The sequence below is a fragment of the Phascolarctos cinereus genome, unplaced genomic scaffold, assembly GCF_003287225.1.
Source record: "Phascolarctos cinereus isolate Bilbo 61053 unplaced genomic scaffold, phaCin_HiC Scaffold_5;HRSCAF=322, whole genome shotgun sequence".
Taxonomy (NCBI): Eukaryota; Metazoa; Chordata; class Mammalia; order Diprotodontia; family Phascolarctidae; genus Phascolarctos; species Phascolarctos cinereus.
In genome coordinates, this window is record NW_027555958.1 from 322,014,426 (window position 1) to 322,032,010 (window position 17,585).

Here is a 17,585-nt window from a genome sequence, read left to right on the forward strand (position 1 = left end):
TAATCACTAAAACAATTTGGTATGCCACCTCATACCTATCACATTAGCAAAAAAAGATTTTAAAAACCAGTAAATGATAAATGCTGCAGAGGCTATGGGAAAACAGCAATTTGGAACTATGATCAAAAAGCTATTAAACTATGCATACTCTTTGACCCAGTGATAACTACCACTATACCTACGCTCCAAAGAGATCAAAGAAAAAAAAGAATACATATGTACAAAAACATTTACATCAGTTCTGTTTGGGGTGGCAAAAATTTGGAAATTTCAAAGAGTACTCATTAAAAGAGGAATAGCTAAATAACTAATGAATGTGACAAAATACTACCATGCTATATAAGATATGATGAAGGGAATAGTTTCAGAGAAACTTGGGAAGACATATGAATGGATACAAAGTAAAGTGAGAAGAACCAGGAGAACAATTTACATAAGTAACAACAACACTGAAAAGACGAACAACTCTGAAAGACTTGGGAACTTTGATTAACACAATAACTAATTACAATTCCAGAAGACTCATGATGAAATATGCTACTGAACTCAAGATAGAAAGGTGATAGATAGACCCAGAGTGCAGACAGAGGCTTGGTTTTTTTTTTTCTTTTCTGGTTTGTTTTCGTTTTGACATGTTCAAAGCAGGAATTTGTTCTGTTCAACTATATACATTTGTCATAGATGCTTTTTTTTTCTAATTGGGACAGAGGGGTAAGTAGAAAGAGAATTTGAACCTGAAAATAAAATAAAATTTTAGCATCTTTTTTTTTTTTAATTTTTAGGTAATTGGGGTTAAGCGACTTGCCCAAGGTCACACAGATAGTGTCAAATGTTTGGTCTGAGGCCGAATTTGAACTCGGGTCCTCCCGACTCCAGGGCTGGTGCTCTATTCACTGCACCACCTAGCTGCTCATAAAATAAAATTTTAAAAATACCAATTTGATACTAGTTAAAAACTAAGAGCTTTATCAGTGGAATAAATTACATCCACAATATATAGAAGCAAGAGTAGTTCAATGTTTGATACACTCAAAGATCCCAGCTATTAGGGTAAGAACTCATATTTCAACAAAAACTGCTGGAAAAACTGGAAAGCAGTCCGACAGACACTAGATATAGATCAACATCTCACCTTCTATATCAAAATAAGCTCCAAATGGGTACATGAATTAGACATGAAGAATAACATCACGAACAAATCAGAGAAGAAAGGAAGAAATTACCTGTCAGATCGATGTATAGGGAAAGGAGTACATGACCAAACAAGAACTACAAAGAATCACAGGAGTTATTGATTAAAGAAATGCAAATCAAAACAACTCTGAGGTACCACCTCACACCTATCAGATTGGCCAACATGACAAAACAGGAAAATGATAAATGCTGGAGAAGATGTGGGAAAATTGGAACACTAATACATTGTTGGTGGAGTTGTAAAATGATCCAACTATTTTGGAGAACAATTTGGAACTATGCCCAAAGGGCTACAAAAACGTGCATACCCTTTGACCCAGCAATAGCACTTCTAGGGCTATATCCCAAAGAGATCAAACAAATGGGAAAAAGACCCACATGTGCAAAAATATTCACAGCAGCTCTTTTTGTGGTGGCAAAGAATTGGAAATTGAGAGGATGCCCATCAATTGGGGAACGGCTGAGCAAGTTGTGGTATATGAATGTAATAGAATACTACTGTGCTATAAGAAATGATGAACAGGCTGACTTCAGAAAAACCTGGAAAGACTTATATGGTCTGATGCTGAGTGAAGTGAGCAGAACCAAGAGGACTTTGTACACAATAACAGCCATGCAATGACTAATATTGTTAAACTGAACCCTTCTCAGCATTACAATGATCTAAGACATCTCCAGAGGCCTTGGGATGGAAAATGCTGTCCACATCCAAAGAAAGAACTATGGAAGTCGAATCGCTATCATTTATTATTACCTTCTGTTGAGTTTTGTTTCATCTTTCTGATGGTTCCTCCTATTGGTTTTAATTTTTACTTACAACTTCACTAATGTGAAAATATGTTTAATGGGTATGTAAATGTAAAGCCTATATCAGCTTGTGAGCTGTCTTGGGGAGGGTGGGGGGGAGGAAGGGGGAAAAAAATTTTCAACTCAAAAGCATATGGAAGTGATTGTTGATAAATCAAAATAAATTTAAAAAAAAAGAATCACAGGAGATAAAATGGATAATTTTGATTACGTAAGATTAAAAAGTTATTGGAGCAGCTAGGTGGCGCAGTGGATAGAGCACTGGCCCTGAAGTCAGGAGGACCTGAGTTCAAATCTGGCCTCAGACCAAACACTTGACCTGCACTAGCTGTGTGACCTTGGGCAAGTCACTTAACCCCGACTGCCTCACTAAAAATAAATAAACAAATAGATAGATGGAAAAATAATAATAATGATAATAAGAAGAAGATTTAAAAGTTATTGATTTGTTCAAAAACTGTTTTTGTTAAAAACTAATGCAGTTAAAATGACAAGACAAGCAGATAAGCAGGAGGCGGTGTGTGAAATCTTTGTATTATGCTTCTCTGAAAAAGGTGGTGGTGTTTTTTTTTAAGATACATTAGGAACTTATTCAAATTTACAAGAATAAGAGCCATTCCCCAACTGATAAGCGGTCAGAGGCCATGAACAGGCAATTTCCTGAGGAAGAAATCCAAGGTATCAGTAGCCATATTTTTAAAAAATGCTCTAAATCTTAATAGACACTTGCAAATTAAAATTCTTGAGGTTCTATCTCACATCTGTCAGACTAGCAAAAATGATTTTTAAAAAAAGGGAAAATGACAAATGTTCAAGGGGTTGTGGAAAAACAGATACATTAATATACTCTTGGTGGAGTTGTGAACTGGTTCAACTACTCTGGTAAGCAATTTGGAACTATGTCTAAAAAGCTATTAAACTGCACATACCCTTTGATTCAGGAATATATACTGGAGTTAAACCCCAAAGAGATCAAAGAAAGAGGAAAAGAACTCATGTATAAAAATACTTACAATAATTCTTTTTTTGGTGGCAAAGATTTGGAAACAGTGTGCCTGTCAACTGGGGAATGGTATATGAATGTGATAGACTAAGGAACTCTAATCAATAAAATGTCCAACCATGATTTCAGAAGACTCATGATGACATACGTTAACTACCCTCTAGATAGAGAGGTAACGTAGACATCGGATTGAGACGTATTTTTTTTGGATATAGCCAATGTGGGAATTTGTTTTGCTCAGTCATACATGTTTGTAGCATGTGTGTCTTTTGCTTTCTCTTTGGAGTAACGTGGGAGTGGGAAGAAGTGAGGGCAAATAATGATTTATAAAAAAAGAAAGTCCAGGTAAGAGATGATGAAGCCTTGAACTAAAGTCATGGCTATCTGAGGGAAAAGAAGTATGTGGATTAAGAAGATTTTATGGAGGTAGTATCAACAAGATATGGCAACTGTTTGGATATGAAACAGAGATGTTTCTATTACACAGAGATGATAAGTGAATTCATGGGAGCTTATTAGATCAGACAGGACTAAATATAGATCAACAAGATAAGAGAGTTTAGACATTATGGAAATCAATTTGGAATTATTTGAGAAAAGTCATGAAATTGTTCAACTGCAAGAACAGTGTTAAGCTGAGGCCCAGGGGAATGAAATCAGCTGCCCAAGATAATACAAGCAGTGTCAAAGGTCACATTTGAACCTAGATCCTCTCACTCCAGAGCCTGGAAGGAATGTGAAATTCTCGGGTATTAAGCACAGTTCTGCCAATCATTGGCTTTCACATGTTTGAGCAACGGATATCACCTCTCTAGGCCTCAGCTTCCTCCTCAGTAAAGTTTGGAGGCTGGATTAAATCTCCCATATGGTCCCTTCTGCTTCCAACATTCTACGTCTACTACTAGATCAAACTATCAGGCCCTAACCTTTGCCCTTTGGGGAAAACTCCAAAATCTTTTCTGAACCAGATTAAAATGTAATTGGGAAATGTTTAACAAAATTAAAATATGCTACATCATTAAAAAATGAAAAACATTAAGACATGAAAAACAAACTTAGAGATCTCACTGCTAGACAACTCCAAGGAGGTAAAAGTGAGAAAACTCTCAAATAAACCTAAATATTCATTGCATAATTATTTGTGATTGTAAAAAATTGGAAACAAAGTTATGCTCCCACATACTGAGAAGTAGCTAAGTGAATTGTAGAATATAAATTAAGGAAGTATTGTTGGACCATAAGTAAATCAGTTAGTTTGAAAAGATAGTAGGTTAAATAAAGGTTTTTTTTTTCCGAGAATGGGAAAAGCATATCTGCAAGTGACAGAGAATACTAGGAATTACCAAGAATTACTATTCATGAAAAATTCATCATCATAGCAAAGAAGTGGAAACAAAGTAGTTGCCCAACAACTGGGGAATGGCAAAGCAAAGCATGGTATATAAATGCAATGGAATATTACTGTGCTGTTAACAATGCTGAATATGATAAATATAGAGAAGCATGGAAAAAAGGTCTACATGAACTGATCCAGAATGAAGTAAGCAAAGCCAAGAAAAAAAAAATGACTACAACAATGCAAATGGAAACAACCACACATACAAAAAACCAAAAGTGAATGTTGCAAAATTATAAAGAACAAGCTTGAAATGTCTTGAAAGAAGAGATATAAAATAAAAAAGATGTTCCCAATCCCTTTGCAGAGGTATTGTTGCACATTGCACATATTTTTGAACTTTTTCAATATATTTACAAGTTGTGCTGATTTTTCCTCTTCTTTTTCTTTATATCTTGTACTTTAAAATATTATTTGTTACACTGAATGGTTCTTTGGGAGGTAGAGGGGAAAGGAAGAGGGATACCGAGGAAAACTACAGTAATGTACTGAAAAAAATCAATAAAAACTATTTTTTGGTTTTGTTTTTGCTAGGCAATGGGGTTAAGTGACTTGCCCAGGGTCACACAGTTAGTAAGTATTATGTACCTGAGGCCGAATTTGAACTCAGGTCCTCCTGAATCCAGGGCCGGTGCTCTATCCACTGTGCCACCTAGCTGCCCCAATAAAAACTATTTTAAAAAATGTACTAGAGCTTACATTAAGAATCCAGCATTCACCTCCACATCATCATAATTGGAACAGGACTTTAGGGAAGAATGGTAATACACACACACACATATACATATACATATATATAAACACCATTCATACACACACCACACACACACACACACACACACACACACCAGGGCTCTTAAATTTTTGCATGTTATGGACTCCTTTTGGCAGTCTCATAAAGCCTACTGACCCATTCAAAGAATATTTTTAAATACATAAAATACATGGGATTAAAAAGGAAACCAATTATACTGAAATATAATTATCAGAATAGGTACGGCTAAATAACTATAGTCATTTGTTGCCTACATTCATAATTGAAAGAAATGCTAAACGTCAATTAGAGGTTAGTGAAAATAAAGACAAAAATTTTTTTCCCATCCACGTTTACTGCCTTACTGAAATCTATTCACAAACTAAAGGTTAAGAACCCCAATCCTTAGAGAAATAGGTAAATCGCTAAAGTTCTGATTACCCTCAAGCAAAATGATGATGGTACCTGAGATGTTATGGGAAGATTCTAAGATTCAGAGGGAGAATCTACAATAAACTCCAATGCTGACTCAATTTGCTTGATTTATCTTCTCTCATCTGGGTGAAGCTGGGTGGCAAGATGGAGGTCGGAACAGGGTGCTATTGATGTCTATGCAAATGGAGCAACATACAGTCTCCTTCAAAGCCAATTACCTAAGGTGAGAGTATAGAGACAAGTTATATTTGTATTCATTTCCAACTTTAGGAAACTGATTCTCCTAGAAATATTTGTAAGAGAAGTACTATGTGATAGCTGTTCCAGAACTTCTAAGAAAGGAGGGATTTATACAAAGTGCTGCAAATTGTTAATCATATAGACTTCCCATATATTACATATAGTACAATATATATTACAATATATAGTCCCTGCCTTCTATTCTTAGCAACTAATATGAGAGATCAAAAACAAGCTGTGATATTATGGGAAGAACATTTGACAACCATCTATTATGTACAAAGCAATATTCAAGTTGCTGAAGGAAATACAAAGATAATTTAGAAAGTGTCTCATAGAGCTCACAATCTTAGAAGATACAACAAATATTCAATAATTGTATATTAAAACTATAATGCAGAAAAAACATGACAAAAACATATACGAGAGGTAAAGTGCTAAGTGAAATCTGAGGAAGAAAAAAATCATTTACAATCAAAGGGCTCAGAAAAAAGTTTCATTTTTTCATCTTGGCCTTAAATGATAAGCAGGATTTCAATGTGGGGGGGAGGGCCTGAGGCTTGGAGGGGGGATATCAAGGAAACAATACCCCAGGCATAGGGAATTGTGTGAGCAATAGGTATAGAAATAGGAATGTACTGAATGTGCAGGGTTTGGCAAGAGCCACAATGCACATGAAGAACAGTGTGAGATAAAGTTAAAAACGTAGGGAAGCACAAGTGTGTAGAAGGCCTTGAATCCAGGCTAAAAAGTTTTTGTGGTTAGTCCCAGGTAAACTAGTACAGAATCGAATGGGTATCAACTGAGATCACAAATCCAGATCCTAGATGGGCCCAGGCAAATAGGAGGACTGGTGATATCCTTTCTCCCACCAAGTCCTGTACAGCTTCACTGGCAGAGACACATAATGATACAAAGTATTTCATGAAGGCTCTGAAAATCTATACCTCCACTCCCATCACCAAACAGCCCGTTAGAGCCTATCCTCTGAATTGGCCTCTCTCAGCCTAGAGACACAGATACACAAAAAAACTTTTAGTTCTGATATGTTTCCTGGAACTTCTAGAAACTAGATTTCCAACTTGCCAACAACCTTCCTTTGGCTAAAATATATATATATATATATATATATATATATATATATATATATACATATATATATATATATAAAACCATTACATCAGCACAAGATCATTTTCAATTTCTACTAAGGAAATACAGACTGATTTTTTTTACCTATATGGGGTAAAGTCCACTAAATGACAAGTATGATCTGAGCTTCCATTTACCCTAAAACTGCTCTGGGATAACTCAAGTATTAAGGCAAATAAGAAATCTATGTGTTAAGCAAGTATATGTTGAGGTTAGCTACATTTTTCTATAATCCACATTTGCTCCCAAAAGATTGCTATTTCCTTAGCAAAGTGGGAGGAACTTAAGACTCCCCCAAGGGACAGATTCTTCTACAGCTTTTAAGAGAGGGAAATGACAAATTAATCTTCCTTTAGATCTTGTCAACAGAGAGCTAGCCACAGGTTGGGAGGGGCTTACTACATGCTTTTCAAAGTCCTTTATGTCTGAACATCAGCAGCAACAAAGCTTTGGAAGTTAAGAGCAGTCCTCTATTTAAAAGCACGGTACTGCTCCAATACCCCCATATGCATTTCATGCACACATACTCAGGGGTGTCTAAGATAAAACCCTCTCCCAAGGGACATATTCATTAGATTATGGAGTTTAGGAACAACTGGAAGATACAACAATGCCCTGAGAGACCAGGAAACGGAAGACAACTACCTCAAAGTATTCTGGTAGGTAACTAGTATATTTTTCACTTCAAGTGAGCAGAGACTGGATGCAGCTTTTGGGAGGGGAGGGAAGGGAGGTGTAGTACCACTGAAAAAGCCTGGCTGCCTGGCATAAGAAAATTTCTTCAACACTGTATGGTGGAACTCTGCAGAAAGAATACACATACCTTAAGCCATTAAACTGAATGAAGTCATACTACAGAAAACAGCCTGCTACAGAAGTAGCCAATTCAGTGGGGGTCCAGATACGATTCTCACTCCACATAGTCAGACAGCCTAATGAAGTTTTTACAAATAACAATATATATTCTAATGGTGCAAACACACCTATCCAAATAATCCCCATCTCAGTCATACTATCTAATAACAGCTATTATTTAATAGTACTTTATGTTTGCAAAGTGCTTTACAAATATCTCATTTGACCCAACAACAACCTTGCCAGGTAGATGCTATTATCCCTGTTTTACAGATGAGAAAACTAAGGCACACAGAGGTTAAGTAACTTGCCTGCATCACACAGCTTAGTAAGTTTCTCGAGCAGTAGTCAGATTTTCCTGACTCTAAGTCCAAAGCTCTATCCACTTTGCTGCCTCTCCTCACTGCCTCTCCGAGAGAAACTGGTGGTGGTGGTGGGGGAACGACAAGAAGCATTGCAGAATGCAGAAGCTTGTGGAAACATTACTTAATGTGAGAGTTTGCTTGCTATGGCACAGAAACTGTTTTTGTACTTTACCCCATTCCTATCCCACTCTACCCCTCAACCCCTTGCAAAAGAGGACACCCTAAAATGGCTGACAATATAAGCTCCTAGGCACAGATTATAGTACAATGGTCTCATATAGCACATCTCCATCTTACTCTAATCCAAACTAGATGATTCAGCCTCCTTTCTTGCTACCTCATGCTGTATTTCCTCCTACCATCCCTTCACTCCCATCACTACTCCCAGCAACTAACTGTACTTCCCAAGGAAACAACCTCTCCATTTCACTTCCCTAAAGGAAAAGAACTTACACAGACAGATGCACACCAAACTGAGAAACAAAAATCCTCCAATGGTGGCAAAGTCACCCAAGGGAAAACAAACAGCTACAAAACAGATTTCATTTCAGACTACACAGAGCGAATTCTCTAACTGCATCTTTCTGGGGGAATCAGACTTCAGAGGCTGCTTCCATTGAGTTCTAGAAGTAGTAATATTTAGAATACAGAGATGGGTTCATGATTTGCAGAATGGAAAAGAGAATAAAGAGGGAGGGCTACAGCAAACAAATTGGTTCCATACCAGATTAATGACTGTCCACAAGGGAGAAATACACATGGCATCATCAAGGGAAAGAAACAACCTTGTCTCTCACTACAGGGCAGACAGCGGGGCCCAATATGATCTCAGAGTGCTCATGTCCTGATACAACTGGCCAGATCCATTAGTCAGAGAGAAAGAAAAAAATAAGCAGGTCAGAGTTTTAAAACAGCCAACACCCCCACTCTTGCCAAAAACAAACAAACAAACAAACAAACAAACACCCTTAACATCTATTGGAGGCATTGGCAAGTCACTGCCTCTATCTCCAAAGCTGCACAAGGCTTCCCAGACTGCCAGAGAAAGGAGCTAGGGTCTGGGTTGAGTACAAACTTACTTTGATCTACCTCTTATTCAATCAGGACTTTTCTTGTCCAAATGAAAAACTAAGAACTGATGAAGGAGACTAATACCATGGGCACTGTTCAGGGACATTATTGTTTGGGACCCAAGATTCTAAACAAATATCCCATCTTCTACAGTAGAAATGACCCATAATTATTTCATTTCTGCTGCTTCTAGGGGCTACCCAGTCTTTTTTGTTTGGTGGTTCTTTTGTGTGTTGCTGTCTCCTCCCTAGCCATAAGGCAAGATGTCCTCAATTCAGCCCATCACCCCCACCTCTCTCAGGGTGGTCAGCTCCCTGAAGTCTGGCATCCTGTTTCTCATTTGGGTTTGTGGGACTGTACATGCTTCAGCTACCCCAATGGGGAAAGCCATCAGACACACATACTTAGGCAATTAATATCAGTCTGCCACCCAGCCTAGAATGGTGTATGTAACTGACTCATAATGGTGGGAATATAGTGAGGCAGCAAAATAACATCAAAGGGAAATCTTGGTATCCACAAACCCCATTAAATAGGTGCTGAAGATGGAGCTCTAGAACAGAACTCTCCTAGCAGAAAGCCTTTTAGTAGGTCCCCCTCTACAACTAGTTGTCCTACACACAGTTGCTAAAATTTTTAAAGTTTCTACAGTGGATCGCTATTGCCTATTGGAATCAAATGTAAACTCAACCTACTCTTCAAAACGCTTCCATCTCCAGAACCTTATCTGTCATTAATCTTCTACAGGGCCTATCTGTTCTAGGCAACCAAATCTGTTCACTATCTTCTATGTACAACTTTCCTATTCTCTCATTCTTCTCTATATATGTCACCATCTTCTCAGTATCCAGCATCCCACCCTCTAAATCCCCACACCTTTCTACTGATTCACGTCCCTTGCTTCTAAAATCCAGCGCTAACAATTCCAAAAGACTCATGATGGAAAATGCTGTCCACATCCAGAGAAAGAATTATGGAGTCTGAATGCAGATTGAAGCACACCATTTTCATTTTGTTTTTTCGTTTTTGTGGTTTTTCTCTTTTGTTCTGATTCTTCTTTCACAACATGACTAATGTAGAAATATGTTTTGTTTAACATGATTGTACATGTATAACCTATATCAGATTGCTTGTTGTCTTGGGGAGGGGGGAGATAAGGCAGAGAAGGAGAAAAATCTGGAACTCAAAATCTTATGAAAACTATCTTTACATGTAATTGGAAAAAAATAAAATACTATTAAAATCTAGCTCTAACCCCATCTAACTGCTCATTTGCTTCTTTAAGGCCTATCTATGTTGTTATTTTATGTTTTTTCTTTCTACGTAGACTGTTAAGTTATTTAACAACACTGATGTACTTACTCTTTTTGTACCTATCCACAGGCACAAAAAGGCAAGAAGACAGCTTAGTGGAGAAAGCACTGGGCCTGGAGTCAGGAAAATCTAAGTTCAAATCCAACCTGAGACATTTACTAGCTGTGACCCTCTCTGGGCAAGTCACTTAACCTATGTTCTCTTAATCCACTGAAGAAGGAAATGGCAAACTACTCCAGTATCTGCCAAGAAAACCCCATGGACAGTATGATCCACGGGATCATGAAAAGCTGGATATGACTGAACAATTGGACCATAACAATAGTTCTCATACAGAAATCTACACCAAAAAAAAGATGTTTAAATATTATTAACGACTGACCAAACTTTATAACCTATGGGAATTGTCAACTAACATACCAAAAATTGTATTCCTATTCCCCAGGTTCAACATTCTTATTCCTAGAAGCCCAGGCACCCCAGGCAGATAAAATTCCTCTGATTCATTTTAAACCAGACCAATTTATGAGGCAGCTACAGTATAGTAAAAAAAACCTTAACAGATAAGTGGCCAAATGATATGAACAGTTTTCACAAGAAATGCAAATTACAAATGACCATATAACATTGCTCCAAAAGCACTAAGAAGAATGCATTAAAAAAAAATCCTACATTTCACCTCATCATGCCCTACACAATGGCAGAGTTGACCAAAAAAAAGTAAGACTCAATGATGCAGGGATTGAGGGAACATAAGAATATTAATATACTTTTGGAAATATCAAAGAAAAGTGATTAATAACCATACATACCTTTTGACCCATTGATCCTATTTATTAACATATAAAGTTAGTTAAAGATAGTTAACAGTGAACTGATATACACCAAAACATTCATACCAACACTTTTTGTGACAGCAGTGAATGGAAAAAAAGTAGGTGCCCACTGATCGGTGAACAGCTGAAAAAATTATGGAATATGTAATGGAATATTATTGTAATAAATGATGAATGAGAATTGCAAAAAAACGAGTAAAGTCTTATATGAAAAGATACTGAGTCAAATAAACAGAATCAAAAGAACAATATGCATTTACTACCATGTAATAATTACTTAAAATCAATCAAGCTCTGAATAACCAGAAAACCAATGAGGGTTCAAAAAATGAAACACAGCTCCCTCATCACAGCAGAGACAGAGAGAGAGAGATGGAAGTCTACTAGAATGTCATATATACTTTAAGGTGTCACCACATCAGATGTTTTTGCTTATTTTTCTTTATCATAAGAAAAAGTTCTATAGTGGTTAAGAGTCGTCCCCCACCCCATCCCCTGTATGACAGTGATAAAAAGATAGTAGACATTAATAAAATGTTTGGTTTAAAAAAACAGATAAACAAAAAAAAAATCCCTACCAACTTTCCCTAGGTTTCAATAGCCTATCTCCTCCAAGTTTTCCCAATAATAACCAATCACACTTATACAGCATTTTAAGGTTTACAAACTTAATCTTGAATGCTCTAACAGAGCAATCTACCTTGGAAGTGGAAAAATCAAAAGTCAAAACCAGTAGCCAGCATATACTGGGATTAATTAGCTCAAGGAAGTTATAAGGAAAACACTGAAAAGGCAAAATGAGCTCAAGAGACAAGTCCATTTGTTTCTGTATTTTCATGAAAGACAATATGGCATAGTAGAAAGGGTACTGAATTTGGAATCAAAGAAACTGTGAGACCCTTGGGCAAGTCACTTAATTTCTACTAGTCCCAGTTTCCATATGTGTAAAATGAAATCTGAGAGCTTCTGATTTTTGTTTTCTCAAATCCAGACTATCAAAACAATAGTTCTAAAAAAGATGAATGGGCACAAGGTCTACTGCTCTATACTTGCCCTCCTAACATCTTTTCCTCTTTGCCTTTAGTTCACCCAATACAACAAATCCATTGGCTGTATTCTCCATACAGTTAATCAAAGGAAAAATCCCAGGAAGAGCAGGCCTTGCCCTAAGCCACCCATCACTATAAATCATAGACTATAATATCACAGACTTAAAGCTCGAAATAACCATGAGAGAAAATGAGAGAGAAAGAAAGATTAAATGACTTGCCCTAAGTCATGCCATTGGTAAGAGGCAGAACAGGGATTTGAATTGAGGTCATCTGACTTAAAATCCAGTCCTCTTTCAGAAGGTCACAGAATTGTGGAGAACAGAAGCACTTTCCAAAATTCAAATTCTTTTCCTTGTTATCATTATCAAGGTATCCTGACAATCTAATACAAGGATTCACCAATCATGGTTGGACTAGATGACTTCTTGGACTCCTTTCTAATTTTGAGACTACACAGTTCTATGAATATCAGACAGATGTAAAAGTCACATCTCCCAAGTACTATTTTAAACAGGTGATATTGGAACAAGGTAGAAGAAGATCAAAAGATGATTCTATTTGTTCTTTAAAACTTTATTTGCATGAAAGTCAGGATCCAAAAGGATCCTGACAGGCAAGGTTCTTGATATTTTTCGTGTCATGAACACCTTTGAGAGCCCAGTGAAGCCTATGGACCCAAGCTCAGAATAATGTTTTTAAATGCATCAAACACATATGATTACAAAGGAAATTATACTGAAATAGTAAAAAAAAATTTTGTTGGGGTTGAGTGACTTGCCCAGGGTCACACAGATATTGTCTGAGCCCACATTTGAACCCAGGTCTTCTAACTCCAGGGCTGGTCCTCTATCCAGTGTGCCATCTAGCTGCCCCAATAGTTGCTTTAAAAAAAATGTTAATACCCCATGTTAAGAACCCCCAGCTAGAGTACTGGACTTATTCTATTAAGATGACATTCAACATGGATAAATATAAAATTCTGCAAAAAGGCCAATTTAGGCTTGATGTCGGGAAAAACTTCCTGACAATTAGAGCAGTCCAAAAATGGAATGGTTTGCCTCAAGAAGTAGTGGATTACTACTCCCTGGAGGTCTCTGAGAAGAGGTAGGCTGGATGACCACTTGGTTTAGTGCGTTATAGTAGGGATTCTTTCATGTATGGGTTAGAGCATATGGCCTCTGAGGTCTCTTCCAATTCTTAAATTCTGTGATTATCAGTAAATTTCAACTACAACTTATAAGGAATAAGCAAAAAAAAAATCCCTCCAAATCTGTCCATTAAAAGAGAGTTGTCTTCACTAATGTCTCTGAATAGAACCTACCATTTAAAACTCTCTTCCTGGTTAAAAGTAGGAATAGAACAAAAATCAAAATCAAGTTTTTAAGTGAACTTGTTCCTATGAACCCACTAGTCTACAACAAAATCAGCATGGGGGAAGAAAATTAAACTAAAAAAACTGGAAAGGATGAAATAAGCATCTCTTCTGTTCCATTTACATTGAAAACACACCAACATAAATAGTAAAATTTGATTCAACACAGCATATACAAAATGGCTGGCTCCCACTGAGAACATTTCCATGCAATACTATAAAAGGATAATATCAACCCCAAAAGGTAATTATGGCTTCTAACAGTGAGGGAGTATCATTGCAGCTCTATGCGAATACTAAGGTGTCTAACTTCAGCTACTCAACTCTAGCAGAGATTTTTCTTCTGCTTGGTGATTTCCTGCTAGACTAAGGTATGGAAATCAAGTAACTGTGAAACAACTTAATTCATTTGTAAAGGTAACTTGGAAGAGTGGGCTTTTGCTGCACAGGAATGGGAAACAAGTTCAGGCAGCTTGTGAAGAATAGGCCTGCAGCTCTGGCAGGTCTAATCCTACCATTCTTAAAGAAAGTGTAACCCCAAATGCATTCTCCAACAAAATGAAACAAGTAGAGATATTTAGAGCAACTTACCCTTCAACAAAGAAGGAAGTAAAAATCAGATACATTTATAAAAGGTTGTTTAAACCAAGGCTGCTCTTCCTACAGTACTTTGGTAGTGAAGAAAGACTTAGAAAGCACAATTTCATCTCCAAAAGAACAAAACAAAACTACAGCTCCCTCTATACTGAAGCCCAATATAAATCCAAGCCATTTCAGTCCACTCCCACTAATGGTTATTTCCCCACTCCCAGCCCCTTACAAATTAGTGCTATGGCTCCGAATGATCAGATCCAAATAAAAATGAGTACTCACATAAAGCCAACTGTAAAGTTACGACCCCTCTATTCATTAACACGTTTTAATTCTCATTTCCACCCGACAAACTCCACATATATCCATCTAGGAAATAAAGAGAAGTGAAGAAAAAAGGCATCATGGTAAATTGGGTAGAATTGTAACTTCCAAATGATGTGATAGGATGCTGGCGCAAAACAACTCTCAACCATGGTGGAACAGAATATGCTTTCAGTGCTTTAAGGACATGCATGACCAGTCCAACAAGAATCCCAAAATATAGCAGATCTAATGCCTGGAAGCTCAGAACAACCTCTGAATTTTTTTTCCTGCCATGTGTTATTTGAGTTTCCTTTTGTACAAATCTAACTCTGTAGAGCAGATGGCATAGAGAAAAAATGCATTTCTATACAAAAAAGGGGGGGGTAGTTAAGAAGGAACAACTATAGATAATATTTGCTCTATTATCTGGTATTTTGCTTCTCCTTAAGACTTTTTTCTTCCTGCCTTGACAATGCTGAAACAGTTTGCTATTAAAATAATAAAAAGCCTCCTTAATGAATTACAGCTGTTAAATCCAGGAGGCATTCTCCTTAGGGCAGTGCCTTCTTTTCAAAGCATATATACCTCTGAACACAAGAAGAGACTCACAAACCATGCTGCCTGTACCTCCTAGTCCCCCCCCCACCCTACCCCCAAAGATAACTTCAACTGGGAACATGACCAATACCACCCAGTCTGAGAAGCCATCTTCAATACTATTTGCAATTGAACATTTTTTTGAAAAGAAAGATGGGAAGGAAGGGGGCAAAAAGTGTTTTTCTTGCTCCAAGCCTCCTCCCTCCCCCCTCAACCATCAGCCCAAGCAAGCAAAGATGACGCAGGCTTCCTTATATAATAGTCCGTGATTTCCTAGACTGCAGGCCTTTCCCTTTGTGCTCTGTATACACTTACACACGCGCATACACATCGTTTTGCAGCCCCTGGCATCATGCCAGCACTCACCCTCGTCAGCTGGTTGACTCCATTCACAGAGAGGGGTTGGAGCTGACATAGAAAGAAAAGGGGGGGAGGGAGGATGAGGGGGAGCTAAAACCCATCACTGCTACAGACAAAAGAAACATTTAAAAAAAAAACCCTTAGTATCAGCCTTCTCTTGAAGCTTCAGCTTAAGGAAGACTGGGAGCCAGGGACCCCCACCAGAACACTGAATGGGGAGGCCGGCAAGAACGAGGAGCTGAACCAAAGAGAAGAGCTTTGTAGAGGAAATACATCAGAAAATTTTCAAAAGCAATAGTGTTAATTCCCTGAACCCCATTCAGAGACCCCAACATATCACTCTCTCCTAATGGCAAGAAAAGGGCTGTGGATAACTACAGACTTCATTTCTGCTTTTTGTTTAAAAAAAAAAAAGAAAAAAATGGACAGTTGAAAGTACTTACAGGTATACATTTTCCTGCCGCCTCCTCTAGTTGTCAGAAAAATTGAGAAACAAGAAAGGGGAATACCAACAAAAAAAAAGAGTGGGGAGAGGAAAGGGATGAGTTTGCTTTATTGGGGGGGGGGAGTTCCTTTTTCCCCTCTTTTCTTTTGTATGAGGAACCCTCTCTGTAGCACTGGGGTGGCCCCATGCGTGCCAGCACCCTTGAGAGACCTGAACAAACCCAGTCTCCAAGCGGGCACTGCCCTGCCAATCACATGCCGTACTGTTATATTAAACAAAAGGAACAGGGGGATGCTTACTTTTACCCATGATGCCTAGCAGGGGCAAGGGGGGGGAGGAGAGAAAAACCAGTTGCAGCCGGTTTATAACCTCAAGACAAGGAATTATCTCTTAATTTTTAAAGTCGTTTGTGGCATAAAAGTCAGTTAGCCCCCGCCCCTTCTCTCAGCCTATTTTGGCATCTTGCCAAACTTTGCCTTCATTCATAAGCAGTGGTTTCCTTCTAATGATGATGATGTTTTAACTGTTTAGTTCCCACAACCAAAGGTCAAGAGGTATAGCAATACCAATGACTCCAAAAGCATGAGACTGATGAAGTCCTTACCAGCTGGCCTCCACCTTTATTCCTGATTGCCAGGAATTGGGGAGAAAGGTCATTGCTAGCTAGGATAAATGATGTTCAGAAGGTGAATTCCCTATAGATACTAAGACCTGCTGGGCACCTGACTGTTTCCTGTCTCTCAATGCTACATTGGGTGTTTGTATGCTAACCTTGCTTAAGTGTATAGATGGCCTGTCACTTTACAGGATCACAATAGATCACCTCCCCCCTGCAAAAACTTCAATTCAGCCCCATCTTCCTGAACCATTCCCAGAGCTCATACCCTTCTACCATCTTTTTACAAACTGACAAGTATACTTTTCACTAGACGTGCAGATTCCAAGTGGACTCAGCTATTAGAAGTAGGGCCAGACCGCTGGTGAGATTTACTCCTGAAATTATTTTCAGCCTAATTTTTCTACCATATTTATGCTCTAGGACAAAAGTTCCAAACCTTCGGTTGAGAAGGAAATAATACTTTTAACCTCCCTGAAACCTGGTGCTTACTCAAAAGTAGGTGGGTGGAGCTACAGTCTCTACTGCAAATTCAGTGGTATGGGTGATAATTCTAGCAATGTTCCCCTCTGAGCTGGGAATTCTATCTGGTAAACCACAGAAAAGAGGCTGTGGAAGAAAATATATATGGCAGCAAAAACTGATTTGGAAATCAACCAGGTAAAGCTTTGATGAAATTTAATGGGGGATAAGTGTAAATCCTTCCTCCAGGTTAAAAAAAAATTGTACCAATTTAAGGTGGTAAGCATGGCTAGACTGACACACAAAAAATATCTGGGAGTTTCTATAATAGAGGTCAACATTATATGATATGGCAGATGAAA

At 37.9% G+C, this 17,585-nt stretch overlaps 1 protein-coding gene across 5 annotated transcripts in view; it reads right to left on the bottom strand.

Moving 5' to 3' along the window:
* Positions 1-17,585, bottom strand: part of GATAD2B (GATA zinc finger domain containing 2B) — a 98,884-nt gene that overhangs the window by 56,317 nt on the left and 24,982 nt on the right. Inside the window, exons 2-3 of one of the 5 annotated variants that reach the window (XM_020991725.2) lie at positions 14,720-14,806; positions 5,620-5,807 (exon numbers count right to left, since the gene is read on the bottom strand). The exons of 2 other annotated variants lie outside the window; for them this stretch is intronic. Coding sequence is in view for 1 of the 3 variants with exons in the window: in XM_020991724.2 (XP_020847383.1) it covers positions 14,720-14,721 (2 nt within the window). In the remaining 2 variants the exon portion in view is untranslated. The remainder of the gene's footprint in view (positions 1-5,619; positions 5,808-14,719; positions 14,807-17,585) is intronic. 2 more of the 5 variants (XM_020991724.2, XM_020991726.2) reach the window with 2 other exon arrangements.